Below are 19,412 nucleotides of genomic sequence, written 5' to 3' on the forward strand. Positions count from 1 at the left end.
CGGGTGACAGTGATCAATTTATTCAATTGTTCTACCTTTACTTTTTTCAAATTTAATCAAAATTAACAGTGCAAGCAAAGCATAAATCACGAGTCTAAAACTTCAATTCTCATTATAAATACACGCAGCGCCGTCGAATACAATGTACGCTAGACATCGTGATTTTTTTTTGTCATTGACCTTTATTTGCATTTTTATTGGGTCATTGATATATAATGCATCATCACTTATCGGTCATGGACCTTTTGTGCGTCAACACATTTTGGGTCATTGACACTTTTGCGTCAGCAGCTTTTCGCTTACTGACTCTTTCATACTGCATGCAAAACGCTTTGCTGAATATTTAAGAAGCCTAAGCATGTGCATGTTAGGATATTAAACACGGTGTAGAATTCGAGTTACTTTTTATATATAGACTTGAAAAATGCATTCAGATGCTATTTTTTAAGAGAGAGCTTTAAAATTAAATTAACCGTATATAACAAGAAATCAAAACGTCAAAACTCAATAAATCAAAAAATATGATGCACAAATTATGTCGTCAACAGTACGTACTGCCAACATTCAGTTCACGTCGTTTTCGGCAATTTGATGTTCAAATCATCGGCTATTTTGTTCACGTACTGGCGACCTCGATGAATTTTGAGGGGATAGCTGTTTCCCACTCCTGGAATCCCGGGAGTGTCCCGATCCCTGATTATACACTGAGAGCGAATTATCATCTGACAGTTGTGGGTTGTTTTCATTTTGGTTATCAGTGCTGTTAGTCATCTCTTCGTCTGAGGAGTAAACTGCGCTAACGAGGAGTTCATCATGCATGGACTTTTCAGTTACAGTAACGTGTGAATCTCCCTCCACAAATGATGCCATTCTGAAATATAGCACTTTACACCCACACCTTACAAATCTACCCCCCCCCCCCTCCGTGATGGAAGTTCCATTTCTGGCCACACAAACCAATGTCAACGCAAAACACTATTTGTTTGTGTTTGTTTACAGATACAAAGGAAAACTGAAACGCTGTTCATCGAAGACAAGTTCTCATGAGCTTGAACAGAAACTAAAAAGTGTGATCGAAAACGGAACTATGGACACTCTTAAACTAGCAATTGAATGTGCAAGGATTAAGATTGCGAACTAAAACCTTGATTACTACCAGAAATCTTAATACCAGCGTCCTGTTGCATACTTTTTGGTGTACTGTGTACAAGCACAGCAGAGCCGAATATTTTTTCTCCTTTAATTACGCGCATTCAATCTTGATGAATTGAGTGAAAAGGGTTTCGAACGGAGGTCAACTTTCTTAAGATATCAAAAATGAAAGCAAGAGAAAATTCAGATATCTGCGCTACCCTCCGCACTACATTACTCTATATTGGTTGTTGACATGAGTAGCTCTGACTGACCTCTCAGGATTGGCTAGTCTCTTGACGAGTCTCCATGGCTGTGATTCTGCCCTCAGACAGTACTCTCTCAGCTCCTCCAGTGCTCTTGCAGTCTCTACCTGCCCTTGTAACTCGTACTCTTCTAAGGTCAACAGTTTCCTCTTTGGAGGGTAGCGAACGTACCTTTAATACATTACCTTTGGCGCACATTACCATTGTAACATTTTTTTTGTTTTGTTGAGAACAAGCTAATGTACAACTAATAAAAATGATGCAAACGAGAAGAACATAATAGTTTTGCTGTAATACTTTTTGCAGCTCATTGGCAAAGAAAGCAGATCCATTCTGGCTACTCTCCAAAAAGTCGTTTCAAGTATCCATGAGTTCATCTACTAATTCTTGCAGCTCACTAAAAGTTGATTAGTGGTTTGAACAATATTAATGGGAGGAGGTGAAGTGCGACTGATGCAATAGATGACTGGTGAAGATCTCACATGAATAATTTATGGGGGTTCCATCAATCTAGTCCGAAGGATAACGAAATGTACACTCAATGCTCTGCAGACTAAATGTTTTATCTATCGACATCCAATGTTATGGCCTAACGTCACAATCAGGACGATATAGACTCGTCCCACTATGCCTGGAGCGCGTTAACTATGGGAGACCCGTTAAATCTTTGCAAGAACGATCACTGTTTGTTCTGTAAAACCCCTGAAAATAAGGCTTCAAAAAGACCAATATTTGAGAGATGTTGATCAGATAGACGCTTTATCGGACTAACGTGAGACAAATTGCTCTTGAACAAGCGGAAGATCAATTTAATTCATGGTTGCAGAAGTCACTTCAAAATTCTGACTTAATATTTCGAACAAATTCGCGGTTCTCGATAAACGCCAGAAGTTCTCGGTGACTTCAATCAGAGTCACGTCTACAATGATTGCTCCAACCTTCGGTCGAAAGCAATTAAAAACAATTTACTATTAGATAGTACGTAATTTGGAAAGGGTGTATAACGCACAAAAATCAACTTGAAGGCCCAAAATGCAATACGTTACCATTTCATCCTGAAGTAAGTAACTCCAGGAATTTTGATCCAACTGCAGGGAATGAATCTGCGAGTCATCAGCAGAATCATGATAGTGAATCCAACTGCTTCGAATTGAACACTGTAGTAGATTCCAATAAATGACACCGCCTTAAAGAATTTCAGATTTGCTCGAACCGCCAAAGATATGAGATACTAACAACTGCAATTTACAGGTATAAATATCTCAGGTAACGTTCACTGGCGTCAACAATCCAGTCTAGGAAAACTGTAATAACCTTCAATTAATTTACATCACAAAGAAACATAGCCAGCAAATTGCCGGAAAATAGTAGCCGTTGACACTGGATGACGTTGGGATTGGAACAGACAATTTATTTAGTGTCTTCAAATTTGTTTAGCAGTTTCGGTAAATATGGCAAAATCAGCCTCTAAATTGGAGGACAAAACGCTTTTTAACAATACTAGTTAGCAGTATACTCTAAGGAACTCTGGTAATTGAATGCAATAAGTCAAAGTCTTTAAACATTAAGTCTTAGTGCACGGGCTTTATTGGTTTCTCCCAATTCTTTTGACCTCGCTTTTTGAACTTGAAACTATTCGCGTAAAATTGTTAAATGAATTCTGATTTCCATCCAGTTGCAACAGTGAGGTCAGAATCAAACGTGCCACTTTAACGTGAAATTAAAAAAAAACATAGCAGGACAAGTCCTGACAAACTATTCAAAGAACATTCATTGACTAAATAAAAACCAGACCTAAAATGGACAATGATTGGATTAGAAAAACAACAACCTAGAAAAATCCAATTCCACAAAAAAGCACTAGAGAGAAAGCAAATTTCTGTTCAAACACCATTTTCTCAATCTACTTTAAAACTAGAGCAACAACATTTCACGCCGCAAAACCACTCGCTTTTTCGCTCTACTTCGTGTTTCGGCGTAACCAAATTCATCACTTCAATTTGACTTCAAAACCATGAGATTGTGCCAAGCGATCTTGAAAAAAGACAGCCCCCCCAACACAATTCAAATTCTTTGATTTGTAAAAACCTAGCAGGCAAATAATTTTAAAATTAGAGAAACAAATATCGACACTTAAATTGTATATTTTGTTGGTATCCAAGCTTCATTAGAAAAGGAAGAGAGCAAAGAAACTGATATCTAAAAGAAACCTTGAGATTGATAAATAGTAGACAAGCAAATGAAATCAAAATCATTGTGTTTAAAAATTTTGAATCAATAAAAATTGCGGGTAAACTAAAATTTCAATAACCTTTTTAAAAAGTGAACAGAAACGAAAACCATAAAAATTTAAGCTTTTAGTTGAAACATGTTGTCATTAAAAACAAAATAACCTAAATCAAACACTCCTTTAATTTTATCTCATTCAAAAGCCACTAAGATGTGTCATTAATACTTCTAACACAAGGACAACAAGATAACCAACAAATCAAGGCATTACTCAAAAAAGACACAATTATTGGTATACAAATAGAGTTAAGGTCATAAAAACCAAAATCATTAATCAAAACCAATAACTACGTTCGTCGCACTGAAAGCCGAAAAGAGAGGTCATTAAAAAAATTAAGTGAAAGAAACAAATTAATTTGCGAAACAAATGTTTAACACGGTCAAAACTGAAAAAAATTATTTTATTTAAAAAAATTAGTTTTAACAAAAAACAAACATCAAAAACAAAACCAATAACTTCTTTCCCGTTTGTCTCATTGGACAGCCAAAACCATTTGTCATTATTGACATTAAGGGACAGCATAACAAAAAGACCAAGAAAAAGCCAAACTGAAAAAATCACAATTTTAGACAAGTAGTGTTGAAAAAACAACAACCAAGCCAACAAAAACTTTAAATTTTGCATCTTATTGAAAAGTCAGAAGGACCTTTAGTGAAAAAAAAATTATGGACATCTAGTGAAAGACCAAATGATCGACAAATACGGACAAAACTAAAACAATATCACAATTTTGACAAAAATCAGTTTTGTCTCATTGGAAAGCCAATAAGATTTTCCATTAATCTTATCAGTGCAAGGACGACACAAACACCAAAACATAACCAACTGACGTCGGGAAAATTGCTATCGAACGGCTAGTATAAATTGCAGCTTGCTTCAGTGGGCGAGAGGGAGTGAAATGGCAAAATATTTCGGCGAAATTATATTTTGACTTTTAGTATTAAATTGCCGCCAGTTGAGTTCAATTGGTTGAAACTGTGAATGAGAGAGTTAAGTTCTCTCTCATTCACATTTTCAACCAAAAGTCAAGGGCGTAAAAGTTACTCGAAAAGTCAAAAAAAGATCAAGCAAAAATTCCGCATAAGAAGACGTTAAAAATAACTGCTTTTCTTCACAGCAATCAAAAAATCATAAATTTTTGACAAATAGAGTTGGAGTACTAAAAATTAAGATTATTAAATATAGCCGGCAACTTGCCGTCGTTGATGCGCATGATGCACCGGGATTGAAACAGAAAGAGAAAAGAAGAGATCAAAATTGACACATTTTTTTCTAATTGTCAAAAATGTTATAAATTGGTGTGCTGTTTCAGTCAGATTCGAAAATTACACTTAATTTAGCAACATAGGAATATTAGGCAAAACATATTTTAGCTAGCACTCGCTCTAATGAAATTTGATGCACTAATGTACTATGGCCTAATGGCCTGGCGTAATTGACCTATTCAATACATTGCGTAACTTAGTGTGTGAAAGAAATTAAAATCCATTGAGTTGAAACAGAGGCAAGTCACACGTGGAAATCTTGACTTAAGTAAAACGAAGAACGTGATAAAAAGGTAAAACGAATTATAAAACAACAGTACAAGTCGTGACCTTCAATTCAACGAATTTTCATTGACTAAACAAAAAACTAGATATGGACTTTGAATGGATTGTGAACGCTATTTAGCATAAAATCAGATAATAAAAAAACAAAAAGTTTGGGCACGCTTCCTGTTTCGGCGTGCCCAAAATCACTACTCCAATTTGACTTCAAAAATTGTCAAAATGTGTAAACAGATCCTGAAAAAAAGACAATAAAATAAAATTCGATGCACCAATACAACTCAGATTTTTTGAAAGGTAAAAAGAAGAGCGCCTAAATAATTGCCGTTGAGAGGCAGACGGCGGCTATTAATCAAAATCAATAACTAATTTGATTTTTGTCGCACTTAAAGCCGATAAGACCTGTCTTTGATGAGATTAAGTGAAACAACAAAAGTCTTAGATCCTGGTAGAACTGAAAAAAATCACTAATAGTTTTGACAACAAGTGTTCTCAAAGTCATAAAACCCAAGCTATGAACTGAAACCAACTAATTACTTCCACCTATACCCCATTAAAAAGCCGATAAGAATTGCCACTAATGATTCTAAGCAACCAAACAATAAAAGCCTTGCTTTACCTATTTACCAGAGAGAGAGAGAGAGAGAGAGAGAGAGAGAGAGAGAGAGAGAGAGTTTTCCTCTGAGTATTAACAAACATCAAAATAAAACACATTACAAAAATTCCTTCTTTTATAGTTTAAGATCAGAAAGCGTCAAGTTACCTTTGCATTACAAATAAAACCATCGTACACGCAGAGAGGACAGTTTACGGATCCGACTGGATCACTGAGCACTGCCCTTAATTCTTTTTAAAATTGGATATATCTTCAGAAGAAAAAAAATTCTCTATTGAAAGGTATTAGATGAAATTCTCAGTTTATTTGAAGGAATTTTCAATTTTTGACCCCGGCGACAGCGAATTGAATCATTCTGTGATGTCCTGTGCACCAGACTGACAAACCAACATCTAGAAAGCTCATTAGAGTTTGGTGGCAACACATTGTTTTCGATAAAAAGATTAAGTAATTTGGCACCTCTGTATCTCAGCGAATTCCTTTCAAACATTCGTTTACACTTTGGTATTTTCAACAACCATTTCAAAGATCTTCTTGTTGGATGTTTGACCGGGATTCAAAAGAAAATAACTCATTAAGATATGTATCTGTGTGCATTTTATTTTTTGATTTCATTACAAACTTAAGAAGTTCGTAAATATGCAATTCGTGAGCAGCTAAGACCTTGTATTTCTCAAAAAAATGAGTTACATTTTCTGTGTATTTCCGAAACAAAATGAGTCTGAGAATTTTTTTTGCAATAGAACTAAAGGTTGAAGGGCGGTAAAGCTTACACATCAATAAATCAGCACACCATATTGGTCTGATATTTGATGAATAAAACTGGAAAAAGACACTTTTGGGAATATAATGCCTTAATTTTGACACTATTCCGCACTGCATTGCTAACTTTTTCTTCACTTCCTCAATGTGCTCCATGAATTTTTTTTATCCAAACGCACTCCAAGATACTTGCAGCTTTCTGACTCAGGTATACTTAAATACGGAAAACCTATTGACATTAGAGGCAGTTTCCTATTTTAATATTCATTTGACAACTTTTTTCAGGATTAAGAGACAGCTTGTTGGCGTTGAGCCATTTCTTTACGTTGAACAGATCCTTTTGTATTGATTCAAAATCACTATTGTCTGCTGTTAAGTTGGTATCATCTGCGAAGCGAAAAGTTCTGAAGACTTGGCACACGTCTGGAAGGTCATTTATGTATATCAAAAAAAGTAGCAGGCCAAGAATCGAGCCTTGTGGAACACCACAGTTTATCTTCAACCAGCTGGAGTTGCAATTGTTGACAGAAACACATTGCTGTCTTTCCGATAAATAATCACTAATCCATCTTAGGCAAACGCCTCTTATACCATATAGTTCAAGCTTTTGTAATAGAATTTAATGGTCAATCGTGTCAAAAGCATTTCGTAAGTCAATAAAGAATGTGGCTACCTGACAATTGCGGCTCTCAAGAACTGTTTCCGTTAATTTTGCAATGGCATCAGTAGTGCTATGTTTTTTTTTCGAAAACCAAATTGATATTAGGATGGAACAAATTGAAAGTTTCAACGTAAATATAAAATCGATTATACACAACGTGTTCAAAAACTTTACTCCAAACAATGAGTAGCGAAATTGGTCTGTAGTTATTTATCTCGTCTTTCGCCCCTGCCTTATGCAGAGGTACAAATTTAGCTTGTTTTAGAAGACGTGGAAATTTACAGCCGTTAAAAGGTTTGTTTACGAGATGGACAAGATGCTTACAAGTTAAGGAACGTGTTTTCTTAATTATAATCGTACTGTTATCATCAAATCCCGCAGCTGAATTCTCTTTCAGATCTTCAATTATTTGCAAGATTTCGTTGCAAATTGTTTCAAAAACCACATACTCTGCAAGTTATTAACCTGAGGACTAACAAAAACCTCATTTGGGATGTCTTCCTTTGTTTCTTTTCCTATACCTAAAAAAAAGTGTTGAGCTCGTTTGCAACATCTAGATTATCATGAATTCTTCTACCATATTTTATTAGGCAAGGAACTTTAGAATTTTTAACAGTAACGCCCTTAAGCTCATTTAAAAAATTATAAACTTATTTTTAGTCTCCGATGCATTTTGAGAACTTTTGCTCATAGCAAACCTTTTTTTCTCTTTAAATTTCTCCTAATTTTCCGTTTTTCTGACAGTCCATTTTTCATGACTTGTGTGATTGGTTTCTGTAGCAAATCAAATTTTTCAAATTTTTTTATCAAACTATGTAGGTTTTCTATTTGTATTGCCGCTTGACCTCCGATAAGGTGCAAACATTGCTAATACTTCTTTGAACGTATTTTCAAATCTGTCAAATGCACAATTTATACTTTCCGTTTCCTGGTATCTTATCATAGTTAGTGATTTAGAAATGTTTTCAAGAAAAGATGACATTCTATTGAACGATTTTAAAAAACTGGTGTCACGAAAACCAATTTCCGATAAACAGCTTTTGCTATTTTCAAATTGTAGCACGATAGGAAAATGTTCGCAATAATTTTTGATCCTCCATTACAAAAGTTTTCTGAATCCTTAAATTTTTCACGAAAAAGTGATCCAAACAAGTCGAGGTATTTCGGCTGATGCGAGTTGGCTCGCGACAACAGCGTTGAAAACCATTCGATTGGTTAGTCGATAGACATGACGAAGTCATCAGATTTTTATCTAGCACGTTGATATTGAAGTCCCCACAAACAATTATTCTGTCATAACTTTCATTGATGTTTTCCAATGTTTTCTCGAGCTCAAAAACAAAATTCTGCTTGTTAGTTCTGACGGGATTATCAATCTCTAACAGAGCAATCTTTAACTCTCCTAATTTCAAGTGAACCAAAAGATTTTCATTTAATTTGCAACTCAGCTCTTCAATCAAGTTCACCTCATCATTTATTTGGATCATAAAACCTCCACCCCTACCACTTGACAAGCAAGTGCTATAATTTGTTACTTTGAATAAATTCGAATCATCATTTACTGTTAGCCAAGATTCTGTGAAACATATGACGGAAGGCGCAGACACAAAACAAGATACCAGTGCCTCTAATTCTTCATGATCTTTTTTAATGAATCTAGTTTTTAAGTTTAAAATTTTGTGATTTGATGCAGGTCAAACTTTAGTCGCTTTATTTAATCTATTGGGCGAACTCTTATGTTCCAGACTCATCGCAGCACTTTTCGCTCCGAAACGGCAGTTACTCAATATCAGCAAGAATTGTCTCTGGCATTCAGTGAATCACTAATAAGCCCCATAACAAAATCTAACAATTCGTCTTTATCAGCTTTCCTGCTTCTTAGTTCGTCCATTAGATTGGTATATTTGTCGTTTTCAAAATCGTCACTCATACGTTTTAGGGAAGGCATTTTGGTTGATAAAGGTGTACCAGGCGCAAAATTTGGTTGTTTTGTTAGCCTCGGAACAGGCGTGTTGTAAATAATTTCAGACTTCCATCGAACTCGCTGTTGTGGTGTGTCCTTGGCTTTGCTTTTGTTGTAGATTCGTTGGATAACTGAACTTGCGATCAATTTTACTAGCAACGGGTTGCAATTCAATAATATCTTGAATAGAGTTCACTTCTAGATATCGCTTCATCCCATCTGACTCGATCTGAACAAGGTGCTGAATTCTTAGTCGTGACTTATAATTGTTTTGCTTGAGCCTCCTGTTTCACTAATTTGTCGTCCTTGCTCAATCGCTCTAGAATAAAAACCGCTTTTCCATTATTTGGATTCCTATAATTCCGTAGCAAACCCTTTCTGGTCCAGATTCTCTCCTTTTGGTCAAAATAGACGAACTTTGCTATTACTGTTGGTGGATTGAATGACGATCCTCTGCCCAACGGATGGCACGCTTTTAAATCGCGCGCTTCAATGTTGACATTCAACGCATTTTGGATAAGTTCGATAACATCTGAGAGGTAGGTTCCATTTGAACTAAACGGTAGATTACGAAAAAATAGACTTTCGATTGATATCTTTCCAGTTGATTAACTTTGATCTTCATTTGTGCCACCTCATTTTCCAATTCGGCAATTCGTGTGTTTTTCGCAAAATTTTCTTCGATTACGGTTTTCAAAATTTCCTTGGATGGTTCATCAAGACACTCACTCTCATCCAATTTTTTCATCAGATCTCCCATGCCTCGCTGGCTCATCTATTTAATAAGTTTATCACAACAATTAGGCTCACAGGATATTAAAATCGCCATTGAAAACCGACCATCCCCTTAGATACGGTTTACGCATTCTTCTTCAACATATCCCTTTTCGTTTTCTTCCTATACATTTGACATGGTAAAAAATACAAAATAAAGGATTACACTAAAAGTTGCAAAGCCAATTACAGCCTTCCGGCTTAGAAGTTTCTGCAATGAGATCACCAACAGCTTCTATTGTTGAACGACTTTACTGCAAGAAAGAAATCGATAAACTGAATGACAAACGGGGTCAATCTAATTTAGAGAGGGGGTGCTTAGAAATGTTTTATGGCTGCGACCCCTAAAAATCGACCCCACAGGGGGTTCGAACCACGCCCCTCAAGGTTGGCAGTCTTACATCTTAACCTCACAGCTACAATGGCTGGCTTTCTTTCGCTCACAATAGATAAACTTGAGGAACTAAAATGTGAAAAAGTCACCCAAAAAATTCAAAGAATGTTCGAGAACGAAAATGCAGAATCTTCAAGTGAAAATTTTGCATAAAACTACAAAAGCGTTTACTGTAGTTGCTTCAAACTTTGTTCGAGAGCAATTAATGACTTACTCTCAATGACCAGCAAATGATATCTTGTGCTCGTGGGTTAATAATGGGTCCGTAGTAGTATGTTACTGCGAATGAGAGGGCACCTGCAACTGCAAAGTAACAAGCAAGGTAGGGCAAGAAGAAGGCGAAGTCATGTGTGATCAACTTGGCCAGATATGCAGTCACAGACCACCCGGTGAAGTAGAGGAACCCAGACATTGCTTTCTGAACCAAAACAAATTGGACACGTTCACAATTGAAAAGGCAACTCAACTAAGTAATGCCCCGATTTTGATTGAGCAGATTCTGACAGCTTAACGAGTAAATTGGAGAACGAAAAATCGGATTCAACTTCAAACAAATTTGCTAACAACTAACTCTACCGATTAACTTACTTTTCCTGGTATCAGTTTGGCGAGAAGGTACGCGAGCACCAACAGAAACCCAAACACACCCACCAATGTTCCACTCGAGTAGTGCACAGTCGTACTCCTGAAATCATTGCAAGCTCACATAAATGATGACCTCATTGATTTCATTTAGTTGTTTAAGAGCCTTACTTGCTAAGATATGGAGCGATTATGAAGAGCAGCAAAGACAGAGTCAGAATTCCAACATAGATTGGTTCCACTTCTAAACAGTAGAGATAAAGGACAACTAGTAACTATTTTTCAAGAATGTTAAAAAAATAAAAAACTGATGTGAAATGAACTCCTCTCAAGCGACAAGGACTCATCCATGAAGCTGTTATACAAAAAGAAGGGAAACAGGGTCGTGAAGCAAAAACTCGAGGGAATTGAGTGGAGGGGGGTGGGCGGAGTGTAAGGTGTCTCAGGGGGGGGGGGGGGGGGGCTTACTGCTCTCCAGGCTTTACATATCTATCCTGTTTGAAAGCAATTAAAAATCCTGATTTCTCTTTCTTATAACTAATTCATGATTAGTTCATGGTAGCTTAAAAGGCAGTGTTCTTCTTCACCAACTTTCGGTTAAAATCATTGAAAAAAATGACTGCTTGACAACTGTCAATATCAAAATGCTTGACATTTTCTCTTCTCCAAAGAAACTGCGGCATGCCTTAGCATAATGTATTCAGAGCATTCTGTAATGATATCCGCTGCATAACCCTGGCCAGTCACAATTCGCAGCACAAAAGCATAATAGCTTTGTTTATTTTTTATGTGCTCACCTTTATCCTAAAATGTGAGCTCAATTTTAAGCAACGCAATGACAAAATGCCTAACTTATTCCCTTTGATCTTTTTGTTCAATTATCATTTTACAAATTAGCACGGTTCATTACTTAAGCGGATATTTGATCCAATTGCTGCTTGTGGCCCGTTATACTATTATATGAAGTATAACGGGCCACTGAGGCATGGCCAAATGAGCTGGCCTTACAACTGAAACTCGTTAAATACACTTGATTAAAATTCTCTTTTTAGGTACAATGCTAGTCTTCTGATAGCTTAACAATAGGATGCATTATTTTTTGTCTCAGGGAATTTATTCCTGGCACTATCCCTGGAAAAGATCCGAACTATATAAATTTACACCACCTACTTCTCCGCAAATTCAATACTCCGCAAACTCGTAAGAAATTTGAATGTCAAACTTACTCTTAAGTTGCATTCGAACTGAGCAAACTCGATCAATGTTTTTGTCCATAAAAACACCGATATAGTTCTTCGAAAATGGCACAAACCACACAACAGTCCCATTAACTGAGGCATCCGATACCCAATAATTGCTATCAACCTTTTCAAGCGCTTCTTCTTTTGTGCATGCCGTAAAATATTTCGAGTAGGCTGGCTTCCCGTTCTCCGTGCATGATATATTTATAGCCACAGAGCTAAAGACCCACAGTGGGTTCTTCACTAGACCTGGGAACTCATAAATTGACGAAGCATTGTACTCTCGATTTGATTCACGAAGAACTTCGGGCTCTAAAAAATACAGAGCCTTTTTTAATCAAGGCTTATCTACACCCAAGTGGGGAAGAGCCTTTTTCAATCAACGCTTATCTGAGGAAGTTGGCAGAGATATCTCGATTTATCATTATTAAACAACACACACAAAAATTTTTTTGTGTGGTGAACAACTTAGAACTAAATATCTGCTGTATATAATCAAAATTTCGAAAATTAATCACGAACACGAAAATTTGATATTCCGGACGGTTGCTCTCCTTCACTTTTTGTTCTATACTCAACATAAGAATTTTTTGATATTTCTTTTGAACGGTCGTTTTCAGAACCCATTGACGACGCGTGGACTTTGTCACGCAGTGCCAACAGTAACTGATTTATTTGTGCAACGCTATAAGACATTTACGATGACAGCGAAGCTAAAAAAAAATGCCGACAAAAACGGCCTAATTTGCAATATTATTGCTAAAAATTTTACCCCGAAATTTCGCCGAGTCACAAACAACAACCAGCACATATATCAAGGCACTGTGGTAGAGAATGCTGGTCATGTTCATTCAAACATTCTGAAAAAAACACCAAAATTGAACCTCTTCAACAGCACTTCAAACGATTCTAAATGACTTCAGGACAACTGGAATAACGTTGAAACTAATGATACAGCAAATATCCAGTCACGACCATGTAAAATAATTTTTCAGAACAATATGGCCTCACTGTTCTAATTTGACGCTTTCACCTCTAGCCTTCCTTATCTGCGGACAGGAAAACTTGCGATTTCATAAGTCTAATCAGTTAAGTTCTTTATTGTTCAAAGAGTGTTTTGTCAGGTATCCTGCTTGCACCAAAAAATTTCTTTTACAAAGCGTTTGTTTTTCGAGGGTTTATCACAACAATTAGCTTAATTAGTGTAAAAAACTGTGGCATCTTCCGTATTGAGGAGCTTAGTTAGTGGTATTCCTATCCAAAAATTACATTGTTTTCGTAATGTTTTTATTCAGTTTTTCCAAGAACTCATTGACAAAAATTTCTGAGAACCTAAAGGCAAAACGTTCTGATTTCTGCGTTAAATTTAAACTTTTGAGTTAAATTTCAAGCTAAAAGGGGGTTGTGTATAAGCAACTGAACAGTAGTGCAGTAGTGATAGTAACTGAAATTATACAATTTACAACGTGGCATATATCTCTTAATTTTTTATCAACCAATCAAAAGCTAAAGCGTGATACTACAGCTCTCTAAAAAAGGCGCAAGCCGCGGGGCTAATCCGGGATTTCCTGATTCAAAAAAAAAGTATAGTGTACTGCGCCACGTGTGCTGGAGACAATTCAACATAAAAATGGAAGTTTTTTCAGAGTTCATTCTTTGGTTAATTTTTGGGTCATCTCTTCTTCGGAAGGCTTTTGGAAATCAATTTGTTATGCTTGAATGGAAAGAAAAATGATTTAACTGAACATTCATATTTATTGTATGGGTTGGTAAACAACGCAGGGAGGGATTTTGGGAAAATGGTGTTGTAGTATTTGCAACATGCATTTTATTACTGAAAATGATTGTTGAATGGTATAAATGAGTTTTGACGGAGCTTTCAAAAGGCTTTTTTTAAAAAAAACGGATTACTAAAATAGAAGATTACCTAAACGAAACAACTATCAAAATTATAAGCAGCAGAAGATGGAAATGGGATTAAAGGAGCAGGCGAGAGTATTCAAGCACGAATGTTTTTGATGAGAAGAATTGAGAGCTGAGTTGAGCGGAGCTGCCAATAGTAGATTGTTCTGGCATCAAGTCATGGGCGGGTTGGCGTCGGAAATTGTAAAGCTGTATGGAGAAGGGTCGGTTTCGCAAATGCTTGGCCGAAGAACTCATTGGCAGCTGTAAACGAAGAGCTGATGAACCTTCATGCTGTGCTACTTGAGAAGTTGAAGAACAGCTTAAATGCCAGCGCCCATTGTTGCGTCGTTGCTACTATGCCAACATCGAGTGGGCCTGAGCATTTGCATGAATTGTTTCCATACGTTGATTTCGTGATGTCAAAAGAATAGACATTCTCCAGTGGTGAGTACTGCCACGACGATATGTCCGAGGGATTTTGCTTGAAGACACAGGCTACGATCCTCAAGTGGAAGTCGCGGTGGACGCGGTCATATCGAAACCCAAGGAGACGCGAGCGTCTCAAAGACACCGTTCGGTGAGATGATGTTCCTGATTTGCAAAAGCGACAATCCTTCTCGCCTTGAGAAGATGATGTCAACGGTTGAGTTCCTCATGAGGAGGGTTAGATGTGGGCCTAAAAGTTTTGGATTCCAATTTAGAGATCATTGATTTCACATACCATCTGACGACAGTTTGTGGTGTCAGCCAACTTTGTGTTGTCACGCAGTTTTTAGGCTTAGTACGGGCAGTTCCCTCGTCAGTGGCCGGGAGCCCTGAAAATGTTGATGAGAGTCCCAATAATCTCAGTCCCGAAAATTGTAAACCCTAGCACTTTATGGAGTGATGCTGGAGTCAGCATTGCTGTATCGTAGTCAGAAGAGCGGAAAGACACAACCTTTGCATGATAACGGCCACATTTTAACGTTGAGTTCGCCAGCCTCATTGAAGGTACTGGGGGGGGGGGGAGCAAGCGCTAGGGTGGCGAACGTGTTACCCAACGCAACTCGCACTATCAAGTGTCATTTCTCTCGCCAAAAGGTTTTAGATGCTGCAGGAAAAGGCCATAGAAAAATTGTTGATCGCGATGGGAACACTTAAATAAATCAAAATGGTAAGTATAATTCGATAGGCTTATCAATTCGATCCATCAAATTCTAATTCGGAATCGCTCGGTGAAAACATTATAGGGCGAAGGGTGAGAACAGGCACTATCTGGGAAAAATGGTTAAATAAAACTAAAGTAAATGTCTGTAATTGAGGAGAGCGATGCATTCAGTTAAACAACGATTACCAAAATGGGGAATTCATGTAACCTTTAATAGGTGCATATTCAATGTTTGTAGCGAATACTGACTTAAGTACAAAACAAACGCTTGAGGGTTCATATGCATAGAGTTCGTTCGCACTGTTCTTCAACGCGGTTGTTATCATGACAAAGATTGAATGACGGCATTGTACAATTTTAAAGAAATACTACGATAGTTTGTATTTTTAGTGAGTTGTGTCAGTTTGAAAGTTTTTCAATATATTGCGCACGTAGGACTATTCCTAGAATATTGGGTCGAAAGATGCTCTCTTGGGTCTATATCGGAATTTCTCGGGACCTACCTACTCAAAAAAATTGATATCAGCCCCTCTTCAACAATATAATTACCCAAGGCATACCGGGTTACGTGGCTTTTGTAGTGAGTTGTCCAGGTCGTTTTGCGTCCCTTCTAGAAGCAGATAAAAGTTATGTGCGTTCCCATCAAGATGTAGGTGAAGCTATCGTCGTCATTGGTGGTGGTGTTAAGGTATTCTTGATACGACAATGCTTTCTCGAAGCAGGCCTTCAAATTTGTCAGAATTTCCAATTGGTAATCTAGCGAAACGTCTCAGGCAGACATACGGGCTTGCGTCTGCCATCTGTTTTTCAGTTTGTTTCTGTTTATAAAGAAGCTAAATCATTACACGTAATAAGTAAATGTCTAGTCTTGGCTTTTCAAAAAGCAATGGGTGGTTTGATTGGATACTTAAATGAGCTCACTGCGGTTTGATTGAGGTTGTGTGGCATGGCGTAGAAGCCAGAGTAGTACCACGTAAAGATTGCTAAGTTGTACTCTTGTTGTATTCCGGAATAAATGAACTCAACTTGTTGTGCGTTGTTGTCGAATGCGACATTGACTTGGATGCCGGCGGTTGAAGGCCATATAGTTTCAACTCTAGCAATGCCGCTGTTTAAAATTAATAGCATTTTGAGATCATGAATACATTTAAGAATAATAATTGAATCAAAAGGATAGATTTGAATATCGGATTCACAATCTAAAATGCGGAGTGTGTTATTTATGCAGGAAAGACGTTCCAAATCTCTGTCGCCATATGGCATCTCCCGTATAATCGAGCTTAGCTACTGGTATTCTTATCTTAAAAATGATATTGTTTTAGTAACGTATTTGAAGTTTTTTGCTAAATTTTTGCTCTAGGAGCGCAGTGCTTCTCACCTCTATAGTGCTTTTCTTTGATTCAAGTCAATAGGGGGTTGTATATAAGCAACTGAACGGTAGTGAGGCAACGGTAGTAACTGAAAATATACAAGTTTCCAGCGTTTACTATTTTTCCATTTTCTATTTTAAATCAACCAATCAAAAGCTAAAGCGTGATATAAATATATTAAATAGTCTCCACTTACAGCCGGGAAACTATTTTGTGTTTCGGCTCAGTGATAGAAACAGTTACCTGAGCTACAACCAAGGCTGGACTTCGATTGGGTAGCTTCTGTGTTAAAGAGAATTTTAGTTTCCGGCGAAAGCTATTTTACTTTTTATTTCGAGCCAAATATCTATTCCACTACCGACGGATAATGTGATGGAATGCAGCCTGTGTCACCAGGAACTACCATGGGCAGATAAAGAATCCACTCAATGCCAAAGGTGCCAAAGAAATTTACACTTTGACTATTGGATTTAGAGAAGGAATAATCAGCGGACGTATAAATTGGTCGCGCAAATCTTGCAAAGATGTCAGTACTTCACTAGCGAGGAGAGAACGAAAAAAAACATACCGCAACGGGACCAAACTCCAGATGATCTGACGTTGAAAAAAAATAACGAGAATAATAAAATACATAGCAGGCATATTGCCAGAAAATAGCCGCAATAGCTTCGTATATCTGCAACCAAAAAGATAATAAAAAGAAAGAAGAGACAAAGAAAACTAAAATTTTTCATTAAACGCTGAGATGTTATATTTTGATTATGAATCTGTATAACTTATTGCTGCTTCTATTAGATAACCTAAAAGCTCTCTAAAATAACCCTCAATTAGAGTGAAATACATTCATTTGACCATATCTCTTAAAGGAAAAAAAAGTGATTTTCAGAGTGAGTAAGTCATTTTTGAGAGCGAAGATCATTTTTGAGAACGAAATTACGTGTGACCAAAAAGAAACACGAAATTACGTAAATTTAATCACGCGAATGAACAAAAAAACTCACTCCACTAAGAGTGAAAAATAACGTCATGCACGAAATTCAGTTGAAATTGCATGAATGAATGAACAAAAAGCAGATTTGAAGTAGTCTGTACTCTTGTTGTATTCCGGAATATATGAACTTAACTTGTTGTGCGTTATTGTCGAATGTGACATTGACTTGGATGCCGGCGGGTGAAGGCCATATAGTTTCAACTCTAGCAATGCCGCTGTTTAAAATTAATAGCATTTTGAAATCATGAGTACATTTAAGAATATTAATTGAATCAAAAGGGTAGATTCTGAATATCGGATTCACAAGCTAAAATGCGGAGTGTGTTATTTATGCAGGAGAGACGTTCCAAATCTCTGTCGCCATATGGCATCTCCCGTATAATCGAGCTTAGCTACTGGTATTCTTATCTTAAAAATGATATTGTTTTAGTAACGTATTTGAAGTTTTTTGCTAAATTTTTGCTCTAGGAGCGCACTGCTTCTCACCTCTATAGTGCTTTTCTTTGATTGAAGTCAAGAGGGGTTTGTATATAAGCAACTGAACGGTAGTGAGGCAACGGTAGTAACTGAAAATATACAAGTTTCCAGCGCTTACTATTTTTCCATTTTCTATTTTAAATCAACCAATCAAAAGCTAAAGCGTGATATAAATATATTAAAGAGTCTCCACTTACAGCCGAAAAACTATTTTGTGTTTCGGCTCAGTGATAGAAACAGTTACTTGAGCTAAAACCAAGGCTGGACTTCGATTGGGTAGCTTCTGTGTTAAAGAGAATTTTAGTTTCCGGCGAAAGCTATTTTACTTTTTATCTCGAGCCAAATATCTATTCCACTACCGACGCATAATGTGATGGAATGCAGCCTGTGTCATCAGAAACTACCATGGGCAGATAAAGAATCCACTCAATGCCAAAGGTGCCAAAGAAATTTACACTTTGACTATTGGATTTAGAGAAGGAATAATCAGCGGACGTATAAATTGGTCGCGCAAATCTTGCAAAGATGTCAGTACTTCACTAGCGAGGAGAGAACGAAAAAAAACATACTGCAACGGGACCAAACTCCAGATCTGACGTTGAAAAAAAATAACGAGAATAATAAAATACATAGCAGGCATATTGCCAGAAAATAGCCGCAATAGCATCGTATATCTGCAACCAAAAAGATAATAAAAAGAAAGAAGAGACAAAGAAAACTAAAATTTTTCATTAAACGCTGAGATGTTATATTTTGATTATGAATCTGTATAACTTATTGCTGCTTCTATTAGATAACCTAAAAGCTCTCTAAAATAACCTTCAATTAGAGTGAAATACATTCATTTGACCATATCTCTTTAAAGTAAACAAAAGTGATTTTCAGAGTGAGGAAGTCATTTTTTAGAGCGAAGGTCATTTTTGAGAACGAAATTACGTGTGACCAAAAAGAAACACGTGTGACCAAAAAGAAACACGAAATTACGTAAAATTAATCACGCGAATGAACAAAAAAAACTCACTCCACTAAGAGTGAAAAATAACGTCATGCACGAAATTCAGTTGAAATTGCATGAATGAATGAACAAAAAGCAGATTTGAAGTAGTCTGTACTCTTGTTGTATTCCGGAATATATGAACTTAACTTGTTGTGCGTTGTTGTCGAATGTGACATTGACTTGGATGCCGGCGGGTGAAGGCCATATAGTTTCAACTCTAGCAATGCCGCAGTTTAAAATTAATAGCATTTTGAAATCATGAGTACATTTAAGAATATTAATTGAATCAAAAGGGTAG

At 36.8% G+C, this 19,412-nt stretch overlaps 2 protein-coding genes across 3 annotated transcripts in view; both read right to left on the minus strand.

The window, feature by feature from the left end:
- Nucleotides 1-10,034, minus strand: part of LOC142353005 (uncharacterized) — a 284,250-nt gene extending 274,216 nt beyond the window's left edge. For both annotated transcript variants that reach the window (XM_075405184.1, XM_075405183.1), the window contains exon 1: nucleotides 10,012-10,034. The gene's annotated coding sequence lies outside the window, so the exon portion shown is untranslated. The remainder of the gene's footprint in view (nucleotides 1-10,011) is intronic.
- Nucleotides 452-19,412, minus strand: part of LOC142353006 (nuclear envelope integral membrane protein 1a-like) — a 501,744-nt gene continuing 482,783 nt past the window's right edge. The window contains exons 2-9 of the mRNA XM_075405185.1: nucleotides 13,000-13,086; nucleotides 12,213-12,539; nucleotides 11,158-11,230; nucleotides 10,993-11,089; nucleotides 10,619-10,822; nucleotides 2,444-2,583; nucleotides 1,407-1,568; nucleotides 452-871 (exon numbers count right to left, since the gene is read on the minus strand). Coding sequence (XP_075261300.1) covers nucleotides 601-871; nucleotides 1,407-1,568; nucleotides 2,444-2,583; nucleotides 10,619-10,822; nucleotides 10,993-11,089; nucleotides 11,158-11,230; nucleotides 12,213-12,539; nucleotides 13,000-13,078 — 1,353 coding nt within the window. The 5' untranslated portion in view covers nucleotides 13,079-13,086 and the 3' untranslated portion in view covers nucleotides 452-600. The remainder of the gene's footprint in view (nucleotides 872-1,406; nucleotides 1,569-2,443; nucleotides 2,584-10,618; nucleotides 10,823-10,992; nucleotides 11,090-11,157; nucleotides 11,231-12,212; nucleotides 12,540-12,999; nucleotides 13,087-19,412) is intronic.

This window comes from Convolutriloba macropyga, chromosome 14 (genome assembly GCF_964194025.1).
Source record: "Convolutriloba macropyga chromosome 14, txConMacr16.3, whole genome shotgun sequence".
Taxonomy (NCBI): domain Eukaryota; kingdom Metazoa; phylum Xenacoelomorpha; order Acoela; family Convolutidae; genus Convolutriloba; species Convolutriloba macropyga.